Here is a 26,018-nt window from a genome sequence, read left to right on the forward strand (position 1 = left end):
AGAGGTGTGGCCTTATGGATGTGGCGGCAGAGTATCTGGAAATCCATTTGGAGGGATGGGAAGAACAGGTCAACAATGGCTTAGAGATGGAGAGAAATCTGTGTCAAATGGTTCCTGTAAAGCTGTGGTTCTCAACCTGTGGTTTCTCAACCCTTTGGGAATGACCCTTTCACAGGGGTCACCTAAGACCCTCAGAAAACAGATATTTACATTATGATACAGAACAGGAGCAAAATTATAGTTGTGAAGTAGCACCGAAAGTAATTTTATGGTTGGGAGGGTCACCACAACATAAGGAACTGTATTAGTGGACACAGCATTAGAAAGGTTGAGAACCACTGATGTAGATTAAAAATAAGTGCATGTTTCAAAATTAAAGACAAAATGTTACTTATCTGACTTTCATGTGGGTGTTCAGTTAGGTCACTAAGGCAAATGCTTTTGTATAAATTTATTTATCCATTCAGTTCCTTCCTATCCTGCAGGAGGAGCTGGATGGAATGAGTTAGTTTTCTTTTTCATTTTTGCATTCTCACTTCTTAATTTAGTATTCAATGTATTATTAGACTCTAAGTATATGTAGTGATGTATGTTGAATGAGTTCATGAATGGATAGAAGGGCTTAAATCATGTGTTGGTTTTTACAGGTTCCATTTGGTCCCTTGCTGGAGCCATGCTCTATGCTGTGTACATTGTGATGATCAAGAGAAAGGTAGACAGAGAAGATAAATTGGATATTCCAATGTTCTTTGGCAAGTATATGTCTAACCTTTTAGGCTATTTACTTGAAATTATAAATTCATAGGTTATTTTTTGAGAGACTGTGGAGGCCATTTTCCTCTTCCATGTGATTTTTATTTATTTATTTCTATTTTCTTGGAAATATTGTGGATTCCAAGGTCTCTCACGGAACCTTCTGGGCCTCACGGTTCAGCCAGACTAGCTGGCCACTGGGTCCTAGAGAGCCATGTCTGCGTGTCCCCAGAGCTGAGGGTAGAAGTGAGCACAGCTGTGTGCTGAGACTGCAGTCATGTTTGAGCAGTGAGCACTTGACTGACTGTGCCCTCTGCCCAGCCAAAGCGCAGTCGACAGTCACCAGGTGCTGATGCTGCTTTTTCCTGGAATTGAGCTGTTTGTAGAACTAATCCTCAAACCAACTTGTGTTGGTTAAGCAAGCCACTGAAGCCCTTTGTGAAATCTGTTTCTAATAGTGTTACCAAGTCTGGAAAATTGAAATCAGCCATGATTTTAACCCTGTGTCTCTTCTACAGGTTTTGTAGGTCTGTTTAATCTGCTGCTCTTATGGCCGGGGTTCTTTCTACTTCATTATACTGGCTTTGAGGACTTCGAGTTTCCCAATAAAGTGGTACTTTTGTGTATCGTTATCAATGGCCTCGTCGGAACAGTTCTTTCCGAGTTCCTTTGGTTGTGGTAGGTGCTGTTTCTTCTGCACTCCTTTTGTTGTTGGTTTGTTGACTGAGGAGTAGTTGGACATTTCCGTGTCTTCTGAGTTCTGAGGGTCCCTTCTGTGTGCTTCCCTTCCACAGGGGTGCTTGTAATCGAATATATTTATTCTGATAGAGCAGGGACTTAGATTTTAACTTCTGTGGGTCCATCACAAAGAGGAGACATAGGAAGAAGCTCAAAAGTGTTGGCTTAATAAATGAGTGAAGATAACTGTGTGAACTAACACTGTTCTGGTCTCCTTCCTGCTGCTGTGCTAAACACTGACCAGAAGTGACTTAGGGGAGGAGGGGCTTCTCGGCTAACACTTCCAGGTCACAGTCCATCACTGAGGGAAGTCAGGGCAGGCCTGCCCACATTAATCATCAGTTAAGACAGTCTTAACAGACATGACACAGGCCAGCCAATCCCTCTTTGAGACTCCCTCAGATGACTCAAGGCCAGTGGTTCTCCACCTGTGGGTCATGACCCCTTTGGAGGTCTGAACGACCCTTTCATAGGGGTCACATGTCGGATATCCTACATAGCAGATATTTACATTACGATCCATAACAGTACCAAGGTTACAGTTAATAATGTAGTAACGAAATAATTTTATGGTTGGGGTCACCACAACATGAGGGACTGTATTAAAGGTTGCAGCATTAGGAAGGTTAGATCACTGCTCTGGGCTGTGTTAAGTTGAGAGCTGAAGCCAACTAGGACAATACAGGTTGTTTAAATTTGTAAAAATGCTTTCAAGGAGTTGGTTTACATATGTGAAATTATCAATAAATAAAAGATTTTTTAAAATATAGTGTTGGGGGCTGGGATGATAGCTCAGTTGATAAGGTTCTAGCTGCACAAACATGAGGGTCTGAGTTTGGATACCTAAGCAAGGTGTTGTGCATCTCTAATGCTAACATGGGGGCACAGAGATGGGAAGAGCCATGGAACTCACTAGCCAGCTAGTCTAGCTGAATCAGTGACCGAGGTTCAGTGAGAGAACTAGTCTCAAAATAAGGTGAAGAGTAAAACAGATACATGCACACATGTGTACATACACCTGAGTGCACATGCACACACATGAACATGTATGAGTGAACATATAAAGCCTACTGTTATACAGTTGAAAGTAGCCATGGACTAGTGGACATCGTATGTTTGTATGAGATGTAAGAATTCATTGATTCTTAGTGTGACTTCCAGGGGTGTTGCTTACGTAGGGAGCTTGGGAATATTTGGTTGTTCACAGGCTTTTGTTGTTGTTGTTACGTTTATATTCGGAGCTTTACAAGTGAATGAGTCAGATGTAGAAATCATGAATGGGTTAACTTGGGATGCAAGCATACTATAATATGTTAGGATTTTTCTCATTTAATGACAGTAAGTTTAAAATAAGTTGGAACACAGTATCCCATATGGAGTGTGTGAGACTTCCATTATAGTCTTACACTGTTTTTATCACACTGAAGTTTTCAGAGAGCTGGGCCTTGTGGCAAAGGCTTATCAGTTTCTAAAAGTTTGTGTGTGATTTCAATTTTAATAATTCTGTTTGGGAGCTAGAGAGGTGTCTCCGTCTTTAAGAGTGCATGCTGGTCTTGCGAAGGACCTAAATTCACTTCTCAGCATCCATGTTAGGAAGCTTACCCCTGCCTAACTCCAGCTTCAGAGGGATCCCACATCCTCTTCTGGTCCCTAAGGACACTGAATTCACATGTACAGACCCACTCTTAGACACATAATTTAAAAATTAGTTTTTAAAATCTAAAGAAAGGTAATGTGGTTTTGTTAGGTATCATCAAAAAACTAAAAACTCTGCTCAGTGATTTTTAAATTAATGAAATATAATATATATATTCAAAGTTGAATAATATATGCAAACAGATCTCAAAAATAGTATAAAGCACTCAGATCACTGTATAATTCCATGTTTGTATTTCTAAATAGTAGAGGACAAACTTTGGAGTCATTTTAGTAACTATTATTTTTTGTATCTCTGTCCATACTCAGCTTTCACCTCTGCTTGGGATCTCTCAGGCACGTATTATAGGATAGGACATCTTGGTTCAATTTATTCCATGGCATTTTAAAAAATGTCTTTAATAGAGAAATTATGTTTCCTTTCTTCTTTTCAGGGGCTGCTTTCTTACCTCATCGTTGATAGGCACACTTGCACTAAGCCTTACAATACCTCTCTCCATCATAGCCGACATGTGCATGCACAAGGTAAGCCGGGCTCTAACTGTGACACTCTAGGACGTCACTACAGCAGACACGGGGACAGTTCAGGGTGTGTTTAGTAGTACGGGAAGCAGGTGTGGGTGACACTCGATGCTTCTCCCTCTAAAAGGAAACAGACAGTGGGACGAAGGAGTTGGCTCCGTCAGTAGAGTGACTCTACAAGTGTGAGGACTGGACCTTGATCCCCAGAATCCATGTGAAAAAAAGCCAGGAGTAGAGTTGTATGCTTGTAATCCCAGGGCTGGGGAGGTGGAGAAAGGAGGAATCTGGGGTTCACTGTCACTGACCAGTCAGCCTAGCCCAAGGGGAAGTCCTAAGCCAGTAAATGACTTCCTTTCAAAAAACATCACCCAAGGAAAGACAGCCATCTTAGGTTTCTGTAAGAGACGCCATGACCACGACAACTCTTAGAAAGGAAAATGTTTCACTGGGGTTTGAGAGGTTTAGTTTTGTCTTCATGTTGGCATGCAGGCAGACATAATGATGGAGAAGAGCTGAGGGTTCTAGTCTTGATACGCAGGCAGCAGAAACAACTGTGTCCCATACTGGCCATAGCTTGATCATATGTGACCTCAAAGCCCACCACAGTGACATATTTCCTCCAACAAGGCCACACCTCCTAAAAGTACCACTCCCTATGGGCCAACTATTCAAACACACGAGTCTGTGGGGGCCATACCCATTCAAACCACCACAGCAGCCAAGGTTCTGGTCTCTATAGTCATGGGCATATCATATGTATATACACCCATACCCATATGCACATGCATACACACTAAAAAAATAAGTAAATTAATAAAAATTGAAAAGAAACAGATAATCTTAATTTTGGTCTTCCGATATTTTCCCATTAATTTCCAGGTTAAGGGGAGTGGCTTTATTCAGGGCTTCTAGTTTTTGGTAGCTCTTTGTTCCCAGTGTCTTTGGTATAGGCCCATTGTATGCAATAGGCGATTGCTCTAGCACACTGGTGTGGGTAACTTGGCTTCTCAGGTCAGCACCAGTGCTTGCTTTAACGCTGTGCTAACACTGCTGTCGAAGTGAACTCCAGGAGAATGCTCAGCTCTGTCACAGTTAGCCAAGGTGTCCCTGCCCTCTTCTACAATGTCCTGGTCTGGACATGGGGATTCTGATGATAAATTATGGTGCAGAAGTAACACTTTGAGGCATCTGACTGCAGCCTAGAGAAATGAGTTACAAATTTCTTTTGTTTTCTTGAGATAGGGTCTCACTGTATTACCCTGGCTGGTCTGAAACACACTACATTGATCAAACTGGTCTTGAACTCACAGGGATCCACCTGCCTCAGCCTTCCAAGTGCTGGAATTAAAGACATGTGCTACCTCACCCTATGGAAAAAGTTTCTTTAGTGCTTCTAAGGGGGCAGAGGAGAGAAGTGTGCCTTTGCCTAAAGCTTCAGGAGGGATACAGCCACTTACTCTGCATTTGGAATTTGAATATTTTAAGTCATAAGTAATCATAGTGTGCACATGTGTGTTGGCTTAATGCAATTTGAAAATGGAAATATTTGAAAGCTGCAGGTTTCTAGTGTGTTCTAGTAACCTTATTTTTAGTGCCATTTTTATTTAGGTCTTTGTGTAACTTATGGATAAAGGCAAAAAAATCTCAGTGATGTGTCTATTTTTTATTTAAAATGGTTCTGTAGGGATAGGAGCTGGCTCTGGTTAAGAGCACTTACTGCTCGTACAGAGGACTTGGGTTCAGTTCCTATCAGGCGGCTCACAACCACCTGTAACTCTAGCTGCAGGCGATCCAACACCCTCTTCTGGCCTCTGCCAGCACCTGTACACATGTGGCACACATAAACTCAGGCACACACATATACACATAAATAAATCTTTACAAAATAATTCTGTGCTGATATTTGTAGATTATTAGATGTTCTGGTAATCATTCCAAAAAAAATGTTACATTTTTATCAATACATTGATAGCTAACTGTGGGCTTCTCGGTTTCTCTTAATGAGGACTCATTCCTGGGTGTTCTGTGGGTCACTGAACCTCTGTGTGCATGTACTGTACAAATCAGGTTAGAGGATTATTTTGTTTTCTCTGTTAATGGTGGTGGTAATGGGCCAGTGTGTGCTTTCCAGCAGAGGGTGTTTTCCCTATGAAAACTCTCCTTTTTCCCTTTCTTTTCTGTGCATGTGTATGTTTGAATGAGTACATGTGTGCACATGTGTATATATGCATGCAGAGGACAGCATTGGGTGTTGTTCCTAAGGTGCTGTCCAGCTATTTTTGAGACTGTCTCTTCTTGGGCCCTGGGGCTTTCTGAGTAGACTAACTGGCCAGTGGGCTCGGAGATCCTCGTGGCTTTACCTCCTAAGTGCTAGGATTTCAAGTGCACCACCTTTCCCAAGTTTTTTTGTTAGGGTTTGGAGGATCACCCAGAATATTTATTAGGATTCTGGGGATCAAATTTAATTCTTTATGCTTATGAAGTCAAGCACTTTGTTGAACCATCTCTTCTGTCCCTTATTTTTCTTTGTAACTGTCAGAAGAGGACAAATGTTTTTTCCTCATTTAGCAAACAGGAATGGCTATTTCCTTCTTTAAAACAGATCACCACTGTGTCCCTCATCAGTCTCAGTAGTCAGTGCAGGCTGCTTGGAAAATTGTTTTGGATGCTTTAGTCAGATCTAGACACTAAAGGTAACTTCTAAACACAAAGGATGGACTTTTAAGCTTTATGACATTTCATTATTTTCAGTTTCTTGAGGACCTTAATCGGTGATGGATGAGAGGATCATGAGGGTTGCATCAGAGGGCTCTTTAGTGCTGAAGCCTGGCTTCTTGCCTGCTCCTGTTCACTTGGTCAGAAGTTAATCTGAACTTTTTTTCATTTGTGAGTGTGCGTGCACGTGCGCATGGATTTGTGCCATAGTGTATACGTGGTAGTCAGAGAAGAACCCCCAGGAGTCAGTTCTCTCCTTCCACTGTATGGGTCCCAAGGATTAACTCATGTCTCCAGGCTTGCCTTCAAATGAGCTATCTTTACCTGCTGAGCTATCTCTCTGGACCTGATTCTGAGCATGTTTTCATCTGTTGATAGAGAAATAACCAGTTTTGAGTGTTATAATTTGAGTTTGTGGGGCTGGAGGTTGAGAAGCACTTGTTGCTTTTTCAGAGGATTTGAGTTCAAATTCCAGCATCCATGTCAGGGAGCTCACAGTTACCTACAACTCCAGCTGCAGAGAAAGAAATGCTCTCTTGCCCCTGCTGACACCAGCAGAGATATACATACACATGACTAAAATAAGTAAATAAATCTTCAAAATTATAAGTAATAGCCAGGTGGTGGTAGCTCATGCCTTTAATCCCAGCAGAGGCAGGCAGATCTCTGTGAGTTTGAGGCCAGCCTGGTCTATAAATCAAGTTCTAGGACAGCCAGGGCTTTTACACTGAGAAATCCTGTCTAAAAACAAAACAAACAAAAAAAAGACTAAAATTATAAATAATTAGAATTTATTATAAATTATTCAAAAAGGCTTGCACAAGTTGTCTGTAAGGGTCTTTTGGTTTTAACACTAAGAACTGATGTAACTGTTAACACAGTTATAACATAATAGTTATTTTCAAATCTGAAATTTTGAAGATAGTGTTAGAAATTGAGGAAAAATACACTTGTGAGCAGGAGTGGCCATTCCAGAGGAAATGGGCACCATGGTGCTGGAGACAGAAAGCCCATTTGTGGACATCCCCACCTTGGGCACTGTATCTGCAAATACCGGCAGATTTTCATTGCTTTTCTTTTGCCCATTCCTTTAGAGCAGTAACTATTGCTACTAGTTACTTAGGCAAGTAGAATTGTAAAGTGAAGTCCTAAATCCTTTTATATAATAATACCTCATAACGAATTATCAATGTTTAGTCTGTCTTCTTGCTATTTTAATGTGTAGTAAAGGTAAAAATTGCCTTAATGATAATTTTGAGGTTTTATTTGAATCTTTTGTTTTAGGTGCAGTTTTCTTGGTTATTTTTTGCAGGCGCTATCCCTGTGTTCTTTTCTTTTTTTATTGTTACTCTCCTATGCCATTATAATAATTGGGATCCTGTGATGGTCGGAGTCAGAAGAATTTTTGCCTTTATATGCAGAAAACATCGAGTTCAGAGGTATGTTTTATCCCACAAAGATTGTTTTAAGCTTGTGTGTGTGCATTCATTTGTTCATTTGTGTCTGCTTGCACCTACATGTATGTGCACGTGCATGAGGAGAGACCAGAGGTCCATGTCAGATGTTTTCCCTAAGCTCCACCTTAGTTTGTGAGTGTTTCGCTGGCGTTGCCTAGTTTGGGTAGCCTTACCAGATTGACTAGGCTGGCTGGCAGCGGCGAGCCCCAGGGACCCTCCTGTCTCCACCCCTGGGATTACAGATGCTTCTGTCTTGCCTGGCCATCTTACATGGGTTTGGGGTGATGGAATTTGTGTCTCTGTATGCTTGTGAGGCAAGCACTTTACTAACCAAGCCACCTCCCAGCCCTGTTTTTGTTTTTGAAATATAGTCTTAGTAACTCTGCCTGGCCCTGAACTCCTGATCCTCTCACCTCAGTTTTCTGAGCACTGGGATCACAGCATAGATTTTTAAAGAATGATATTTGCAGGTGGGTGTGGCTGTGTTTTCCTGTAATCTCAGCAACTCAAGAGGAAGGGCCTGTAGGAGTCTGAGATTGGGGCTAGCTTGGGCTACAGAGGGAGACCCTGTCTCAACAGACAAAACAACAGCAATGGCCAAGTATACTGAGGGTCACCACAGTGGCCTGACTTTAGGGATTTTGACAGGAATTGTGAAAGAATGGATTACATAGTTTGTGTTGTATAAGGAAAAAGATGTGTGTGGATTCTTTGGATGATGAGATAATTTCTTCACTGCTAATGTTTAGGAAGCAAATGTTTTGGTTCACAGGTGGTCTGTAATTAAATATAGAAAACTTTGGCTTGGGTACAGTTCATAATAGACTGTGTTAGCAAGCACCGTCTTACATTTTCTTTTCTAAGTTTCTTTTTTAAGAGAGAAAGCTTTTTGTATTGCACTTCAAAACCATGAAGGAAATTGCTGGTTCTGCCACTAACTGTGTCTTGACCTCCCAGCTTCAGACAGGGTAGCAGGCTATTTCTGAGGTTAAAAGCTCTCTTAACTGTTGCCTTCTCTTTAGAGTTCCAGAAGACAGTGAACAGTGTGAGAGCCTCATTCCTCTGCACAGCGTGTCTCAGGAGGATGGAGCTACTTAGCTGCTATCGTCTGTAGTCCAGGTGTGTATTCGAGCAGACACCATGAAACACAATGCTTTGTGGTGTTCTTAGTCTCCAGAATATTCAGATGTGGGGCTGGTCAGCCTCCCTCCCTCCCCCCCCCACCCCTCCCTCCCTCTCTTCCATCTTTCCATTTTGAGACAAGATCTCTTTATGTAGCCCTGGCTGAGCTGGAGCTTGTTACGTGGACCAGACTAACCCAAACTCACAGAGATCCCCTGCCTCTTACTTCCAGAGTATTGGGATTAAAGGTGTGCAGCACCACCACATCCTGCCCCTACAGGAGATTTTCTAGAATGAGTTGCTTGAGGTGGCCCAAAGTGCTCCAACCCCTGGAGTCAACCCACTTGGGTTCCAGATCTCCAGATTCTTCCACAGCTGGCTGTGTGACACTTGGGAGCTTCTTGGCCTCTTTGAGTCTGTTTCCTTGTCTGGGAACTATCTCTCTCTCTCTCTCTCTCTCTCTCTCTCTCTCTCTCTCTCGTGTGTGTGTGTGTGTGTGTGTGTGTGTGTGTGTGTGTGTGTGTGTGTGTGTGTGTGTGTATGTGTATGTGTATGTCCATGTGCATGGATGTGTTCATTTACGGCCTCTGGCCAGAAGTTGGCATCTGTTCTCTTCCTTTATCACTCTCAACAGTCTCTCACTGAACCTGGAGCTCACTGATTCAGCTAGGCTGGCTGGCCAACAAATCCCAGGAATCCTCCTGCTCCACCTCCCAGCACTGGGCTTCCAGGCATGTGCTGCCATGCCTGGCTTTGCTGTGGGTTCTGGGAATCTGAGCTCAGGTCCTCATGCTCCTGCAGCTAACACTTTCCCAGCGGAGTCATCTCCGCCTCTAGTCCATTTTCCTTCATGTAAATCATTTCATCTAATGATAAACTCTTACTATAAAACAAAGAAAAGGGATGGAGAGATGGCTCAGCGGTTTAGGGCACTGGCTGTTCTTCCAAAGGTCCTGAGTTCAATTCCCAGCAACCACATGGTGGCTCCCAACCATCTGTAATGAGATCTGGTGCCCTCTTCTGGCCTGCAGTCAACATGCAGACAGAACACTGCATACATAATAAATAAATCTTTAAAAAAAAAAAAACAAAGAAAAAAGAACATATTTTAGAATGTATCACATCTCCTCTCCCTCCCCACCGTGTGCGAATGTGTGTGTGTGAGCTTGAGTTTCCCTATAGAAACATGGGTGAGGGGTTATTTTTATAAGAGCATGAACAACCTGCCTGTGGCTGTAGCACTGAAGAAAACATCTCTCCTTTCCTCAGCAGCCATGAACTTCCCACCCTTCCCTAGGAAGGGGTGGGGCCAAACGTTAACTGCCCATCACCCCCAGTTGTGGCTGATTCTCTTGGACCTGCTGGTCTCTTCACAGACTATGCTCAAGGCTCATGGCTCTGTTGCTTGTCTGTTCAGCTTTAGGCGTCTCCAGTTGACAAACATTTTTTTACTAAGGTAGATGAGGATCTCTGCTCCCACACCACATGCTTGCCTCCTGATTCCATGCCATTCTGTCCTCTCCATCATCTGGTGGGGCATGGTGACACACGATGTAAACCCAGCATTTGCGAAGTAGAAGCAGGAAGAGATCAAGGTCATCCTCCACCACATAGTGAGTTTGAGGCCAGCCTGGGCTACAGGAAATCATGTCTCAAAAAACCAAGCAAACAACAAACAGAAAACAACAGAACAAAGAGCAGTTCCCCGCCACTTCTGTACAGTTGCTGCATAATTTGGATCACTCTCCATTCTGTCAGGGAAGCCTGACCATAGCTGACATTCTGTTCGATAGGTCCCGATTCCTGCTATCCGCTACTTCCTTACCCTTCTTGGTTGTATTCTTCATGGCCACCCAAGAGCTGATTGCTGCTGTTTGTCCTTTGTTCATGTAGTTTATTCCTCCCAAGGAAAATGGCCTTTTATTGTCTGCTGTCTTTTAAGTGAGGCTTGTGGAACAGGTGTGCCATCTGTAAATTGAAAATAGGGCTGGAGAGATGGCTCCGTGCTAAGAGTGCTTGGGGCTCTTGCAGAAAAGCTGAGCTTGGTTCCTAACACACACACACACACACACACACACACACACACATACACACACGGCAGGTCACAACTGCCTCTAACTCCAGCTGAGGGATCCCATGACCTTTCATTCATGTGTACACACCCACAGACAGACACACAAATAGAAATAAAATCTTTAAGTTACAAACAACGGTGAAGGTGGTATTTAGAGTGTCTTCATGCCATCGCATTGTTTATGGGTTATCTTTCTGTGGATTGCTCGTCATCCTTCTCAGAGTCACATTCAACAACCCCCTTCCCCCAAACCAGGCTGTGTTTCGGTGGTTGGAAAAGCCAGAGCCAGAGAAAGATGAGCTGGTGACAAGTAGAGAAGGTGGGATGCCATCAAGTAGCATAGACTAGAACAGGCTGAGCGGAGGCTTTGTCACCATAGATAGGGTAACAGCAGACTATGCCAGGAATAAAACTAATGCTGGCACAGTACTTACGTGGTGCAGTGTCAGACCTGCTGTTGCCATGAAACTTGTCCTAATTTTTTTAATGTTTATTTACTCGATGCATGTTTATGTGTGTGTACATGTGCACACATCTCATTTGTACTGCCACAGCATGTATGTGGAGGTTAGAGGCTAACTTGAGGGACCTGGATCTCCTTCCACATGTGGGTCCAAAAATTGAACTCAGGTCATCAGACTCAGTGGCAGGCACCTTTGCCTCTGAGCTATCTTGCTGTCCCTGTCCTGAATTCTTCTCAACTCAACGTCAAGTATCTAATTACTAAATAAATGTATTGTGTATAATGGGTATTTCAAAATTAAGAAAATTTGCTTCTCAGACTCTGCTACAGAAAAGTAAAATGATGTAAATGATAAATAACAATTTTCTGTATCCTTTTGTTTTTAGCGTAATGGAACATTCTACGGTGAAGAGACAATCTGGCAAGTTCTTTGTAGAAGTGTTTCAGTGCCTAGTCTGAACAATACCAGTTTCAGTTCTTTGAAACTCTAAATACATTCTCCTCATGTCTGCTTTCTTCATTTCCAAAATGAAGGATGTTCCATGTAGGTTGTGTACAGTTCAGTTGCTCTAAAGGACCAACTTGCCTTATGTATCAGTTCAGTTCATGAAATCACTGAAACTAATCAAGGAAGAAAATCTTTCTGGGGACTCTTAAGAATGCTCATTCAAACCGAGTAAGACTCTTTCCAAGAAATCACCTAAGTGAGGAGAGGAGCATTCTGACAGGCAGACACTAACCTGCATTGTCTGCAGTGGGTGCAGATTATCTTTTTGAGTTTTGTAGATTGTAAGATAACCACACAGAGGAAATGCTAGTTAATGTAACAAGTATGTTCCTGCAAAGCTGGCAGTGCTTTAGAGGACAAATGTTGGAGAACAGATCTGGTCCAAGTGCACTCCCTGGGTGATCCCTCCCTGGTGTTCGGTGCCTTGTATCTTTAAAAAGGTGACAAGCCAGCTGGGCAGTGGTGGCACACGCCTTTAATCCCAGCACTTGGCAGGCAGAGGCAGGCGGATCTCTGTGAGTTCGAGACCAGCCTGGGCTACTGAATGAGTTCCAGGACAGGCTCCAAAGGTACACAGAGAAACCCTGTCTCAAAAGAAAGAAAAAAGGTGACAAGCTGTAACAGTTTTAAAGGGGAAGAATTGGAAACTGGAAAATAACATACTTCTACAGGCTGTGTGGCTATAAATTAGTTGAGAAAGCTCTGTTTAATTTAGAGTTTTAAAGGAATATTCTCTCTTCAATTAAGAAATTTTCATAATGGAATGGTTTAAATTGAAGTGATAAAGAATATTATTAGAGTAAAATGTTTGTATATGTATTTGTCTATTAAAGATGTATCAAGTAATTTTGTATTCTTTCCACATATAAATTACTCTAAAACTGGGTGCTGCTTCCTTAAACAATCTTACTTTCCTAAGTAAATGTAAATGGTTAAAATAAAAAAGAAAGCCAAGGAGATACTTTGGTGAAAAGATGACATTTGATTCTTTTGTCTGTCAATATTAAATCATGGGGCTGGGAGTTCATTTCAGTTGGTAGAGTGCTTGCTTGGTTCATGAAGCCCTGGGTTCCATATCTAGCCTGCATAAACCAAGTGAAGTGGTGCATACCTGTAATGCAAGCACTCAGGCGGTGGAGGCAGGAGGATCGGGAGTTCAAAGTCATACATGACTGCCTAGTGAATTTAAGGCCAGCCTTGGATAGTGAGACCTATCTCAAAGTACATATAAAATACTCGTAACTGTGACTCCTAAATTGAGGTCTTAGGCATACTCACAGTATGTGTGCTTTTGGAATTGCTTTCTGTCGGTGAGCTCATGTCTGAGGACTCTGAATTCTGGGTAGTCAGAATCCAATTCTGTTTCAAGTTCAGTAAGAACCATTCTCCAAATCACTTAATGAATCTCATTTTTAAAAATTCCCTTTACAGTGTTCCACTTTATCCTGTTCACATTCTTAAAATTGGCCTGGGGTTAACCTGAATCTAAAATGAAGGTTAGCTATCTTTCTGCTTAGTCCTGAGTCCTCTGTATTATGTTAATTTAAATAGCAGACAGCTGTGTTTTTCACTTGGGTCCACTGTTGTTTATTATTATAATTTTTTTACTCTTTTGGCTCTTTTGGGGGCCTGACACCCAAATCCCAAATAAATCACACTTGGAGGTTTATTCTTAATTATAAATGCCTGGCTTTAGCTTGGTTTGTCTTGTCAGCTTTTCTGAAATTATCCCATCTGCCTTTTGCCTCTGATCTTTTTCCTTTTCTTACTTCTGTAATCTTACTTTCACTCTTACTCCATGGCTGGCTGGGTGGCTGGGTGGCTGGCCCCTAGCACCCTCCTCTTCTTGTTCTCTTGATCTTCTTTCTCTCCCATATTTCTCCTTCTATTTATTCTCTCTCCTGCCAGCCTGTCTGTACTTTCTCCTGCCTTGCTATTGGCTGTTCAACTCTATTAGACCCTCAGGTGTTTTAGATAGGCAAAGTATTACAGCTTCACAGAGTTAAACAAATGCAACATAAGGGGATGCAGACATCTTTGCATCATTAAAGCAAATGTTCCACAGCATAAACAAATATAACACATCTTAAAATAATCTACAACAGGTCAGAAGTAATTCTTAATGCTAAAACCAATGCTGGATGGCAGGGTAAAAGACATACAAAGGATAGGGAGATGTCTCAGTAAAGTGCTTGCCTTGTCAAGCATGTGGGTCTGGGTGAGATCTCCAGAACTGATGTAAAAATAGCCAGATGTGGTGGTGATGGAGAAGGAGGACCCTTGGGGCTTACTGGCCCACTTGGTAAGGTCCAAGTCAGGGGAAGACCCTACCTCAAAAAACAAGTCGTGGGGTCAGGGAGATGACTCAGCTTGCTACAGCAGCTTGCTGACCTGACTTGGATGAAGAACCCATGTAAAACAGCCAGTTGTGATATGGCTCTCTAATCCCTGCACTCCTGTGGTGGTGTGGGAGGGGAAGACACAAGAGTTGCCAGAAGCTGGCTGGCCAACCAGTGTAAGGTATGATTGCATGCAGAAATGGGAGAAACTGCTAACAAGGTGGGAACTACAAGCAACTTCAGGGTTGTTCCCTGGTCACCACACACACAAACATACAATAACATTTATAAAAATCAAGGTAGGCAGTACCTGAGGAATGGCAATTGATAACGACCTACACATGTTCTTCACATGTGCACACACATCCTTACTGCAGACATGAACACATGCATGTGCATGCACAAATACAATGTGGATTTCTGAAGAACTTTTAGAAATAACTTACTGAAGTATTATGTTGTCTTAGGTTTGGAGAAATAGCTGAGAGTCCTACATCTTGCAGGAAACAGGAAGTCACCTGTCACACTGGGCTATATCCTGAGCATGGCCCACCCTCACAGTGACACACTTCCTCTAACAAGGCCACACCTACTCCAACAAAGCCATACCTCCTAATAGTGCCACTCCCTGTGAGATAATGGGGGCCAATTACATTCAAACCACCACACACGCCAATTACTCAAAGACTAATTCTGGTGGTTTATTATCCATAGCTAGTTTTCTGGATTTGCTGACAGTTTCCAAAGATCTCCAGCAGTTTCCAGGGTGAAATAATTGAGTTCATGGAAGTAAAACCCAAGTTTCAGATAATTGTCTAGATAAAATGGGCAGAACGGGTGGGTTCAGTGTATTTTGGTTGCTCTGCATGCACGTCTCACAGATGATCATTGCCACTTGGGCTTCAGGAACTGATGAGTAAGCCTCAGTTAACCTGAATGATGGATCTGCAGCAGGCCCCTGGAGGAGGCGCCATTGAAATAGTGAGCATCAGGGTGAATCACCACCACTTTACTCTCCTACCTGCCATCTGTCCCCTCAAGTTTTATTTTTCTGGGTGATTTATTATTTTTTAAATTAATTTATTCTTTGATCATTTCATACATGTAGATGATATTTTCTGGTACCTCCATCCTCCACCCTTTTATCCTCCTACTCCCACAAACACCTTCCCTCTCCTTCCTTCCACCAAGACCTCATCTCACTGTCATGTTTTGGTTTTGCTTTTGCTTCGTGAGCCACTGTGACACTGTCTACTGATTCACAAGTAACTTACCAGGGGCTCCATCACGAATGACAATGACCTTCTTTCCCCCAGCAGCCCCCCCTGTTATCTCCCCTGGTGGAGTAGGGTCCCAGGAGTCCATACCCCATCTGAGACAACAGTAGGAGCTTCTCAGTAGGGTCTAGGTCCCCAGCCAAAGGCTACTAAACAGCTTTATAAGCAAGTGGATTCCCTCTGGTGGACACAGCATCAAATGCAACTAGAGAGTAGTTGGTTTTCCCCTTAATGGTCATCCATTATTACTCCAGTGGGCATATTGCTTTGCAGGCCTGTTTGTGGCAATAAGGTCCACAGTTCAGCAAGCCTGTTGATGACTTTTCTCCCTCAGAGCTTGCATAGCACATATAGTACTATGAAAGGTACCAGCAGGGAGGAAACTTTCAGCTCAGTCTCAACAGGATTTCTCCCAAAGCATGTCAAGTTTTCAGCAGTAGGATCTTCACATGTCCTTCAGGTGGCAGGCACATTGCCCATGATGAACTTTTCAGCATACATCTCGCTGAACTCTAACATTATTAGACAGTGGCCAAAGCAATGTCTCTGGTTCAGCTTCAGCCCACCCTGGTCACCTAGCAGCCACTTCTACTGGCTCCTGTATTGGTGGCAATACCTCCTTCCACCCAGGGCTCCTATAAAGGCCCCACATTCGGGTAGGCCCTTTTCATAGGTTCCAGATCCTCTGGGACATCAGGCCAACAGTGTGTGACAGAACCCACACCTTCCTGGGCTTAGTTCTGCTGTGGCCTGCCCAAAAGTTGACAAGAAGTGTTCATGGCTCCAGTCCTGGTGGCCCATAACCGCTGGACCAATATGCATCACCTGCAGTCTCAATAGAGGTCAGGATGTCTGAAGACCTTGCTCTTTCCTGCTCCAGCTGGAAGCCCATTTTTCTTATTATATGGATATGTATATATCTGTGTGTGGATATATGCACACAAGTGCAGTGCCCTTGGTCAAGAAGAGAGTGTTGAATTGCCTGGAGCTGGAGTTCTGGGTAGTTGTGAGTCACCCAATGTGGGTGTTGAGAAATGAACTTGGGTTCTCGGTAGGAGCAGTATATGCTCTTATACACTGAGCCGTCATCTCTCCAGCCCGTCTGGGTAATTCTTATTTCTAAATGCTGTAGCCATTGGAGACTGAGCAACTGTCTACGCTGCAGCCGCCTCCTTTAGTCCATCCTCCTCCTCCTCCTCCTCCTCCCCACCCCCTTCTTCAGAGCTTCCTTCCTCTCCTTTGGTTTCCTCCTTCTTCCCCCCGCCTCCATCTCCTTCTTCTTGTTCTTTTTGTTGTTTTGAGACGGTCCTACTCCCAGGGTGGCCCCAGACCCACTATCTAGTCAATTCTCTCCTTAGAACTCCTAATCCTTCTGCCTAAACTTCTGAAGTGCTGGAATTACAGATGCATGCCTCTCCTCCGTGATTTGTACTTTAGGGTTTATCTCAAAAAGTAAATTGCTGAAAGTTGGGTACCGTGGTCTGTACCACCTACTAAGGAGACAGAAGTAGGAACCCTAGAGTTTAAAGCTAATATAATGTAGCAAGACTCTATCTCAAAAATTAATTATAAATAAACAAGTATCCTAGTTTGTTACTATGATGCCGTGATAAAGCATTCTCTTTTTTATTATTGATTTCATTGATTTTACATACCAACCACAGTTTCTCATCCCGTTCTCTCTGCTCCTCCCATCTACCCCACTCCCTATTCCCTCCTCCCTCTCCATGAGAAAGGGGCAGGCCTCCCCTGGGTGTGAACAAAGCATGGCACATCAAGTTGAGGCAGGACCAAGCTCCTCCCCTGGATCAAGGCTGGGCAAGGTAATCCAGCATGGGGAACAGGTTCCCAAAAGCCAGCTAAGTGCCAGGGACGGTCCTGATCGCACTGCTAGGAGCCTTGCGGAGAGACCAAGCTACACAACTCTGACAGACATGCAGAGGGCCCAGGTCAGTCCCAGGCAGGCTCCCTAACTGTAGGTTCAGAGTTGGTGAGCTCCCAGGAGCTCAGGTCAGCTGTCCCTGTGGGTTCCCCTGTCATGACCTTGACCCCCCTGGCTCCTACATTCCCTCCTCCCTTTGTTCAGCAGGACTCTTGGCCCAGTGCTTGGCTATGGATCTCTGCATCTGTTTCCATCAGTTACTGGATGAATGCTTTCTGATGACAGTTAGGATAGTCATCAATCTGATACAGGAGGCCAGTTCAGGCTTAGATTGATGACGTGAGGGATCTGGTTGGACCGGGTGAAGGAGGCAGGTTGGGGTTGGGATGGAGGTGGAGAGTAATGAAAGAGACATCTTGATGGGGGTGGCATTTCAGGATTAGGGAGAAACCTGGTGTCAGGGAAACTCCCAGGAATCCACAAAGATGACCCTAGCTTAGACTCCTAGTCTGGTTACTACAGTGTCTCAAATTATGGCCCCAATGGAGGCAGTGTGTTTAGGTTTGGGGGTTTTTGTTTGTTTGTTTGTTTTTGTTTTGTATATGTGTAAGTGTGTACACGTGTGCAGCTGCACATGTGTGCAGATGGAAGCCAGAATTAACAGATGTCACCTAGTTTTTGCCATTTTTATATATTCATTTTCTTTCTGTTTATGAGCATGCCACAGAACTCCCGGGGAGGCCTGTGGGAGTGTGTACTCTCCTGTCACAGATTCCAGACATTATCGTCAGGTTGTCAGGCTTGGTGTCAAGGGCCTCCATGGGCTGAGCCATCGCTCCAGCCTCCACCATATTTTTGGAAACAAAAGTCTCTCACCGAACCTAGAGCCTACAGATTCCAGTTGGCTAAGCGGGCTGGCCAGTGAGCCCCGGAGTTCTCCCAGTCTCTGCCTCCCAGACACTAAGCTTGCAGACATAAACCGCTATGCCCAGCCTTTGGGGGTGCAGGGGATCTGAACTGAGGTCCTCATGCTTACATGAGAGACACTTTATTGATTGTGTATTGTCTGGAAAAGGTCCTGGTTGATGACCATCAGAACCTCAAGGACAGCAAGATGGAAATGAGACAATGTCAGGAAAGCGTGGATGAATGTGTCTAGCAACTCGGAGGGTCATTCAGTATGTGTCGGGCATCTATGCATCGCCTTTAAGTAAATTTAAAAGTTTTTATTGAGATGCTGGCTTCTGTCAGGCTGGTGTAATTAATTCTTCACATTAAACTGGTTTTTGCCTGGCAGCTGATGGATAGGACTCATTGTCTCAGGAGAAGTGAGCTCACAAGGTTAAGTGAGAATGTTCTCAGAGGTGTCCGGCCTTGTCTCAGGAAGAATGCTAATGTCCACTTTGATATCAATCATGGAAGACCAACTTGGGGTTGGGACTTTCTAGAAGCCACTTTTCTCATCAGATCTATAGCACCCATCCTCGGCATGCCTGCAGAATGAATAAAACCTCCCTAATGGACACAGGAGCTAATTAGGAAATAATATTCTCTATAATATTACTAACAAATGAATTAAATGCCATCAATGCTCTAAGCGTTATTGGTTGCTGTCCTTTCTTCCTGCTATCCTTTTGAAATAGGCTTTGTGAGTGGGTAGTATTTCCAGAATTTGAAGACATAAGAGATAAATCTTATCTGACATTTGTGGACTTAACTTATACCATGAACTATTGTACAATATTGTATGCTGGGTTTTTAATGGTGATGTGCCATATGTGACCTGGTCAGTTTATAGGATTTGAAGTTAGAGCTCATATATTCAGCTGTATCCATAGTTGTCTTGGTATCCATCTCAAAATTCCATCTAGGTAATGAAGGCCCATTTCCTCTCTGTCTCTTGTGTGTTGTGTTTGTGTATGTGAGTGCAGGTTTGCACATGCCATGGTGTGCATGTGGAAACGAGAGGACAACCTTGGGTGTTAGTCTGTCCCTCACACATTGTCTGAGATAGGGTCTCCATTGCTCAACACTGTGTATACCACAAAAGCTGGCCCATGGCCACCCAGGTCCAAGGTCCATTTATAAATAGACTTGAAAGTTTTTGATTCCATATTCCTTTTTTTTTTTTTTAAGATTTATTTATTTACTTATTACATATACAATGTTCTGCCTGCACACATCCCTGCAGGCCAGAAGAGGGCACCAGATCTCATTACAGATGGTAGTGAGCCACCATGTGGTTGCTGGGAATTGAACTCAGAACCTTTGGAAGAGCAGCCAGTGCTCTTAACCTCTGAGCCATCTCTCCAGCCCCCATATTCCTTTTTAATAGCATCAGCTTTATCATCCTGTGCAGGAATTAATAACATCATGCTTCACAACACTACCATATAGACATGGGAAAAAATGTCCTTTAAATCTCAAGTGTGTTTAAGAGTTCATTAAAAATTCAAAGCAAATAATGACCATGAAACTTTTCTGTTATTTTAATTGGAGGCTTCTGTTTCGCTGGTGGAAATAAAAGTTGCCTAATGATTGGAGTAATTGTATCAAAATTCTAAGTTGCTTCTCTTGTTTCCATTCTGATTTTTTTTATTATCTAAAAACTTGTGGCTTGCATACCTAAGTTAAGCACCACTTCAACACTACTACATTTAAAAGCAATGCTTAAAATGTTCCTTTGTTCAATAGACATTTGGTATTAGACTATCAAGTGCTGACACCATTGGTGTGTGTGTGTGTGTGTGTGTGTGTGTGTGTGTGTGTGTGTGTGTGTACAATTTTGCAGAGTCTGTTCTTGCCTTCCACCATGCTGAAACTATGCTGTGCTGCACACTCCACACTGGCTGGCCGGAAGCTTCTTGGCTATTCTATGTCTCTTCCTATCTTGCCATAGGAGTGCTGAGGTTATAGATGTGTGCCGCCACATCCAGATCTGAACGTGGGTTCCAGGGTTATAGCTCAGGGTAACAGGTTTGCAGAGCTAGCACTTTTACCCAATGAGCCACGTTCCCAGATCCCTTGGTATATATCTAAGGAGGAAAGACTACGTGTGAAGATTAACTAGTACTCTCTGGGTGGACATATTTACCAGCACATCAGCAGGAAATAATAGTGTCTGCAATGAGAGCATTCAATTGATGTGACCTAAATGTGATTGTAGTTTTGAGTCAGGAATTTAGGACAAAGGCATTTCCTTCATGAGTCCTAAAAACATTATATTTACTTATTTAGGTAATTAATAGGGGTGTGTGTGGCGTACACAGGCCAGAGCACACACTGTCACAGCACACACGAGGGACCAGAGGATGACTTGCAGGAGTTGTTTCTCTCCTACCTTGTGGGTCAGGGGATGAATTCTGGTGGCCAGGCTTTAGGACAGAGTTTCTCTGTGTGGCCCTGGCTGTCCTGGACTCTGTAGATCAGGCTGGCCCCATAACCATCTGCCTCTGCCTCTTGAGTGCTGGGACTAAAGGCATCCATCACCCTTGCCTTGCTCCTGTAACTAGTTTTAATGATGAGAAGTAACAACGGGTTAGTTCTGAGTAGGAACTAGTAGTAGTTCCATGATTTTGGTTGGTTCTTACAGGGCAGGCAGAAAATTTGTGTTCCAAGATAATGAACTCTTTGTGTGTGTGTGTGTGTGTGTGTGTGTGTGTGTGTGTGTGTGTGTGTGTGAGAGAGAGAGAGAGAGAGAGAGAGAGAGAGAGAGAGAGAGGTGGTGTATATGTGGGTGGGCGCCTTGTACACACGTGTACACACACACACACACACACACACACACACACACACACACGGGGTGTAGAGGAGGATATTGGATGTCTTTTAAAATGTTTACTTTCCCTTGACAATTTTATACATGCATATAATATATTTTATTATATCCATCCCCTACTCCCCTCTACCTCCTTCTGGAACATTCTCTTCCCAACACACCCCTGTCCTATATTCATGTCTTTTCTTTCTTTGTCCTTTTTTGTAAATTACCCACTGAGTTTAATTAGAGTTGCTGGCGTGAGCCTGGGTGGGGGTTATTTATGGGAGCAGGGGCAGCTTACCAGTGGCTACACCACAGAAGAAAGAGACACCCTCCCCCAGTAGCTCTTCAGCTAGAGGGGAGGCCCCCTGAGGCCTCCTCAGGTCCTGCCAGAACACTGGTTGGCTAGCTCTTGTGTGGGTAGACAAAGCTGCTGTGGTTGGTGAGTGTAATTAATGGTCCCGTCGTGTCCAGAACCTGTTTTTTGTTTTTTGTTTTTGTTTTTTTTCTAACTGTCACTACTTTGGATTTATAACCCTGGATGCTCAAAACAAATAAAAAAAAAAAAAAAACCAAGCTAAAATGCTGTCAGGTGTTCTCATTTTTAATTTGCTGAAAGAAGGAAAGAATCCCAGTGGGCTCCTTTGCTGCCCTGGACCTGCAGTACTGTTAACCCAGGTGAGAACACCTGCAGTGGAACGTGGCCTGCATAGTTTTTCTCAGCTGAGAAATGCTCTCACCAGACTGTCGGGTGGGCAAGCCTGTGGGGCATTTTCTTGATAAATGATTGATGTGGCAGAGTCCAAACTACTGCGGTGGTGCCACCCCTCGGCAGGGGGTCCTTGAGTGTTTAAGAAGGCAGGCTGAGGAAGCCATGGTGAGCAAGTCAGTAAGCAGCACTCCTCCATGGATTCTGCTTCCGTTCCAGCCTCCACGTTCCTGCCCTGTTTGGGTTCCGGATGGACTGTGATGTAGAACTTGAAGCTGAACTAAACATTTCCTCCCAAAGTTCTTTTTTCTCTTTCTTTCTTTCTTTCTTTCTTTCTTTCTTTCTTTCTTTCTTTCTTTCTTTCTTTCTTTCTTTCTTTCTTTCTTTCTTTCTTTCTTTCTTTCTTTCTTTCTTTCTTTCTTTCTCTTTCTTTCTTTCTTTCTTTCTTTCTTTCTTTCTTTCTTTCTTTCTTTCTCTTTCTTCTTTCTTTCTTTTCTTTCTTTCTCTCTCCTCTCTCTCTCTTTCTTCTCTTTCTTTTCTTTTTCTTTTCTTTTTTTTTTTTTTGGTTTTTTGAGACAGGGTTTCTCTGTGTGGCTTTGCACCTTTCCTGGAACTCACTCTGTAGACCAGGCTGGCCTCGAACTCACAGAGATCCACCTGCCTCTGCCTCCTGAGTGCCGGCATTAAAGGCGTTGCGCCGCCACCACCCTGTACCCAAAGTTATTTCTGCTCATGGTTGTGGGGTCTTGCCCCACCGGGAACTTAGGTCACCTCTGAAGAGGTGGCCTGGAACCAAGGAAAGGTAAGTACGCCCATTTCCCAGCCTTTCTCCTACCCAGAGATAATCAGACGCAGTGGGGAGCCAAGTCAAGCAAGAACTCGTTTATTATTGGGCAGTATGCTTCTTTTATACCAGAAAACCTCAGAACCCCAGGAGGGGGTGGAAGGAACTGACCAATGGTTGTAAAAGTCACCCTATACCCATTTCCTCGTTTACAAGCTGTTTGTGCTCTGACATCATCTCCTGATCTTTGTATCTAATCTCAGTGCAAACAACTTGGGCTCACTTCCTCTGGTACCATCTGTGCGACCATGCCAGCCTGTATACCCCACAGAATCCCCCTTTTTGTTTTTAAGTAAGCCCACCTTATCTTAAGGTTCAGGCTCAGGGCACCTCTTTACGAAGTTCACTCCAGCTGTAGCAGGGACAGGTGCCATCTGTGTCCTGTGGCGACCACTCCGACCACGGTGGGTGCGTCACCTCTGTTTAAGTGTGCTGTCATCGGCAGATTAGCCCTACTGTCCCTGGCGGATTTAGTTAGGAAGCAGACACAGTGTAGGTTCCTAGTCCCAACACTAGTTAAACATTTCAGGGGATTTCTCTAAAATCTCTCTTTTGACCAATGTCATGGGCAGGAGAGAAGGCTTTTACTCTCTGAGGTACTTACATGAACATCTACAAAGAGGAGAGTTAAGAAACCCGTTAATGGTACAAAGAGAGGGTTATCCTTTCCTACCCCTACCCCCAAAGACGGCTGATGATTTCCAAAAGGAGGCTGTTCCAGTCACATTTAGGAATTACTAGAGTTAATCTGTCTTTGAGTCCAATTCCGTAGAGAATCATCAGCCCTACACCTCCAGAGAAGGTGGGTGCTGAGTCGTCCTCATCATACATGGTCACCGGGAAGGACACAGTCACCTCCTCTTCGCTGGCACCAGTGTCCACCATGCATGTGGCCTCCAGCACATACTTCTCCTGAGGCTCCCGGTCCAGGGCCCAGCGAGTGCTCACCGTAAGGATTCTGTCCTTATTACATCATCAGCCTGTGATGGTGTCCCAGCCAAAAAAGCGGGTATGCCCTCCCAAGGGCCCTCTTTCCACATTTTCTCTGAACTTCCCGCCGCGTGGTCTCTCTCTCTGTGTCTCTGTTTCTCCTTCCTCCTAATAAAGCTCTAAAAAGATAACCATGGCTCGTGATTCTTCCGCCACTGCAGCATCCATGACCACTTAACCCCTTCACTCACCTCCAAGCTGTCTGGGCTGCAACGGAAGGGCAGACTCTCCCCTTCCAAGAGCCTTCACATTGATGTTGGGGCACAGGAACTGCACGGGCAACAGGTGTAACTGGTAGAGGGTGCCGGGGGGGGGGGGTCTGTTCTCCCCGATGCGGAAGGACAGGCCTGTCTCCGGGATGTAGGGGTCCTGGGATCGGAGGGAGCCACACGCTGGGAAGGAGTCATTGACGATGGAGAAGTGCACTCGGGCAGAGCCTGGCCAATGACATTTGTCCTCTCGCTGGGCTGCAGACCCAAGGGAGACCTGGAGGAAGATGGTGAGCAAGGGGAAGCCACCATTACCAATGCTGAGCTGTTCCCAGGAACTGTGGTCCAGGCTCTGGTTGGGGTAGAGAAGATTAGTGTCCTCATGGATGTAGATCCCATCATCCTCATGCAGCTGTGTGTGGAAGGCGCTAGAGAGATGCTGGCCCAGGCAGAAGCTGGGGACTTCTTCAGGGGCATCCTGGAGAGCATGGACATAGAGCAGAGATGTGCCAGCTGGCTGGTCCACATACAGCCTCTCCCAGTAAGCATTCCTTGAGAAGTAGAGGCCCAGCGGGGCTTCGCCCAGCAGTGGCAGCAGCGAAGACAGCTTTAGCCCTAGGACCCGGGCACCAGAAGTCACTTTTGCCATTGGTCATGTGCGCAAGGGGCTGCGGTGGAAGATCGGGTGAGTCTTGGCAGTGGGGTGCGGCCACAGCAAAGGCCATCTCGGTATAGTCACTATTGTTCCCCAGGCTCTGTTGAGGAGCCAGCAGTGGGGCCCTGGGAAGTGGTAGTGGGTGCTGGAGGCAGGTGGTAGAGCTCTCCTGGGGCAGGTGTCAGAGGCTGCTGCAGGGAAGAGGGGGAGGCCGAAGGACGTGGGGGCAGCGGTGGGTGTGGGGATGAGACCTCTGGGGAGAGAGGGCCATCCATGGAGCCCACTGTGTCCCCACTATGGGTGACAGGCTTAGGGGACTTGGGAGAACTGAAGTCCTTTATGAAAGGGGGGGAGTCCAATCCCCAATGTCCCAGGATTCTCTGGCCAGGTCCATTGCCAGCACTGATCACCGCCCAGGTCACCCACTGAGGTTGGTGTGGGTCCCTCTGGGCTGCAGCGCAGCCAGAGCCAGGAAGAGCAGGACTGCCGTCAGCTGGAGTACCGCCATCTGGTGTCAGGATAGCACACACTTGCAGCTCATGTAGCCAGGGTCACTCTCATCGGGAGGGTTCAGCTTTCGCAGTTTGTGCTGCCCAATCTCACATACTAGTGTGTAGAAGGCATCCTCCACACCCTGCCGGGTCCTGGCTGATGTTTCAATGTAAGGATGCCATAGCTGTGGGCAAGGTCCTGGGCCTGCTGAGACTCAACAGTACGAGGTCACACTTGTTCCCCACCAGCACCATTGGCACATTGTCTGAGTCCTTCACCCGCTTGATCTGCTCCCTGTACTGATGGATGTCTTCAAAGGACTTGGTGTTGTTGAGGGCAGACACACAGAGGAAACCCTCCCCTGTGTGCCCATGTTCTGGTCCCGCATGGCACTATATTCCTCTTGACCTGTTGTGTCAGCGGACATGTCTCCTCATCAATGACCACCTGTTTCTGATAGGAGTCCTCTATGGTGGGGTCATACTCCTCCACAAAATGGTTGTGGATCAGCTGGATGGTCAGGGCACCCTTTCCCACACCTCCAGCACCCACTACCGCAAGCCTGTATTCTTTTTTTTTATTAATTAATTTTCTCATTTATTTTATATCCTGATTGCAGTTTCCCCTCCCCCTTCCATCCCCCTCCCCTCTGCTCCCCCTCTTCAATCTACCCTTCCTCCACCTCCGTTCAGAAAGGTGCAGGCCTTCCATGGGTGCCAACAAAGCATGGCATATAAAGTTGATGTAGGACTAAGCTTCTCTCCTTGTATTAAGGTCAGTCAAGGCAATCCAGCACTAGGATCAGGTTCCCAAAAGCCAGCCAAAGCCTTAGGGACAGGTCCTGCTCCCACTG

At 44.7% G+C, this 26,018-nt stretch overlaps 1 protein-coding gene and 1 pseudogene across 3 annotated transcripts in view; one reads left to right on the forward strand and one right to left on the reverse strand.

The window, feature by feature from the left end:
• Nucleotides 1-12,986, forward strand: part of Slc35f5 (solute carrier family 35 member F5) — a 35,586-nt gene extending 22,600 nt beyond the window's left edge. For 2 of the 3 annotated variants that reach the window (XM_006980958.4, XM_042258022.2), the window contains exons 11-16: nucleotides 648-752; nucleotides 1,272-1,431; nucleotides 3,582-3,672; nucleotides 7,669-7,823; nucleotides 8,864-8,960; nucleotides 11,887-12,986. In XM_006980958.4, the coding sequence (XP_006981020.1) occupies nucleotides 648-752; nucleotides 1,272-1,431; nucleotides 3,582-3,672; nucleotides 7,669-7,823; nucleotides 8,864-8,939 (587 nt within the window). In that variant the 3' untranslated portion in view covers nucleotides 8,940-8,960; nucleotides 11,887-12,986. Of the gene's footprint in view, nucleotides 1-647; nucleotides 753-1,271; nucleotides 1,432-3,581; nucleotides 3,673-7,668; nucleotides 7,824-8,863; nucleotides 8,961-11,886 lie in introns of those variants that run through there. The other variant, XR_006061922.2, reaches the window with a different exon arrangement.
• Nucleotides 12,987-25,026: 12,040 nt separating this feature from the next.
• LOC102908563 (GTPase HRas pseudogene) lies at nucleotides 25,027-25,762 on the reverse strand (annotated as a pseudogene).
• Between the last annotated feature and the right edge of the window lie 256 nt (nucleotides 25,763-26,018).

This window comes from Peromyscus maniculatus, chromosome 11 (assembly GCF_049852395.1).
Source record: "Peromyscus maniculatus bairdii isolate BWxNUB_F1_BW_parent chromosome 11, HU_Pman_BW_mat_3.1, whole genome shotgun sequence".
Lineage (NCBI taxonomy): Eukaryota > Metazoa > Chordata > Mammalia > Rodentia > Cricetidae > Peromyscus > Peromyscus maniculatus.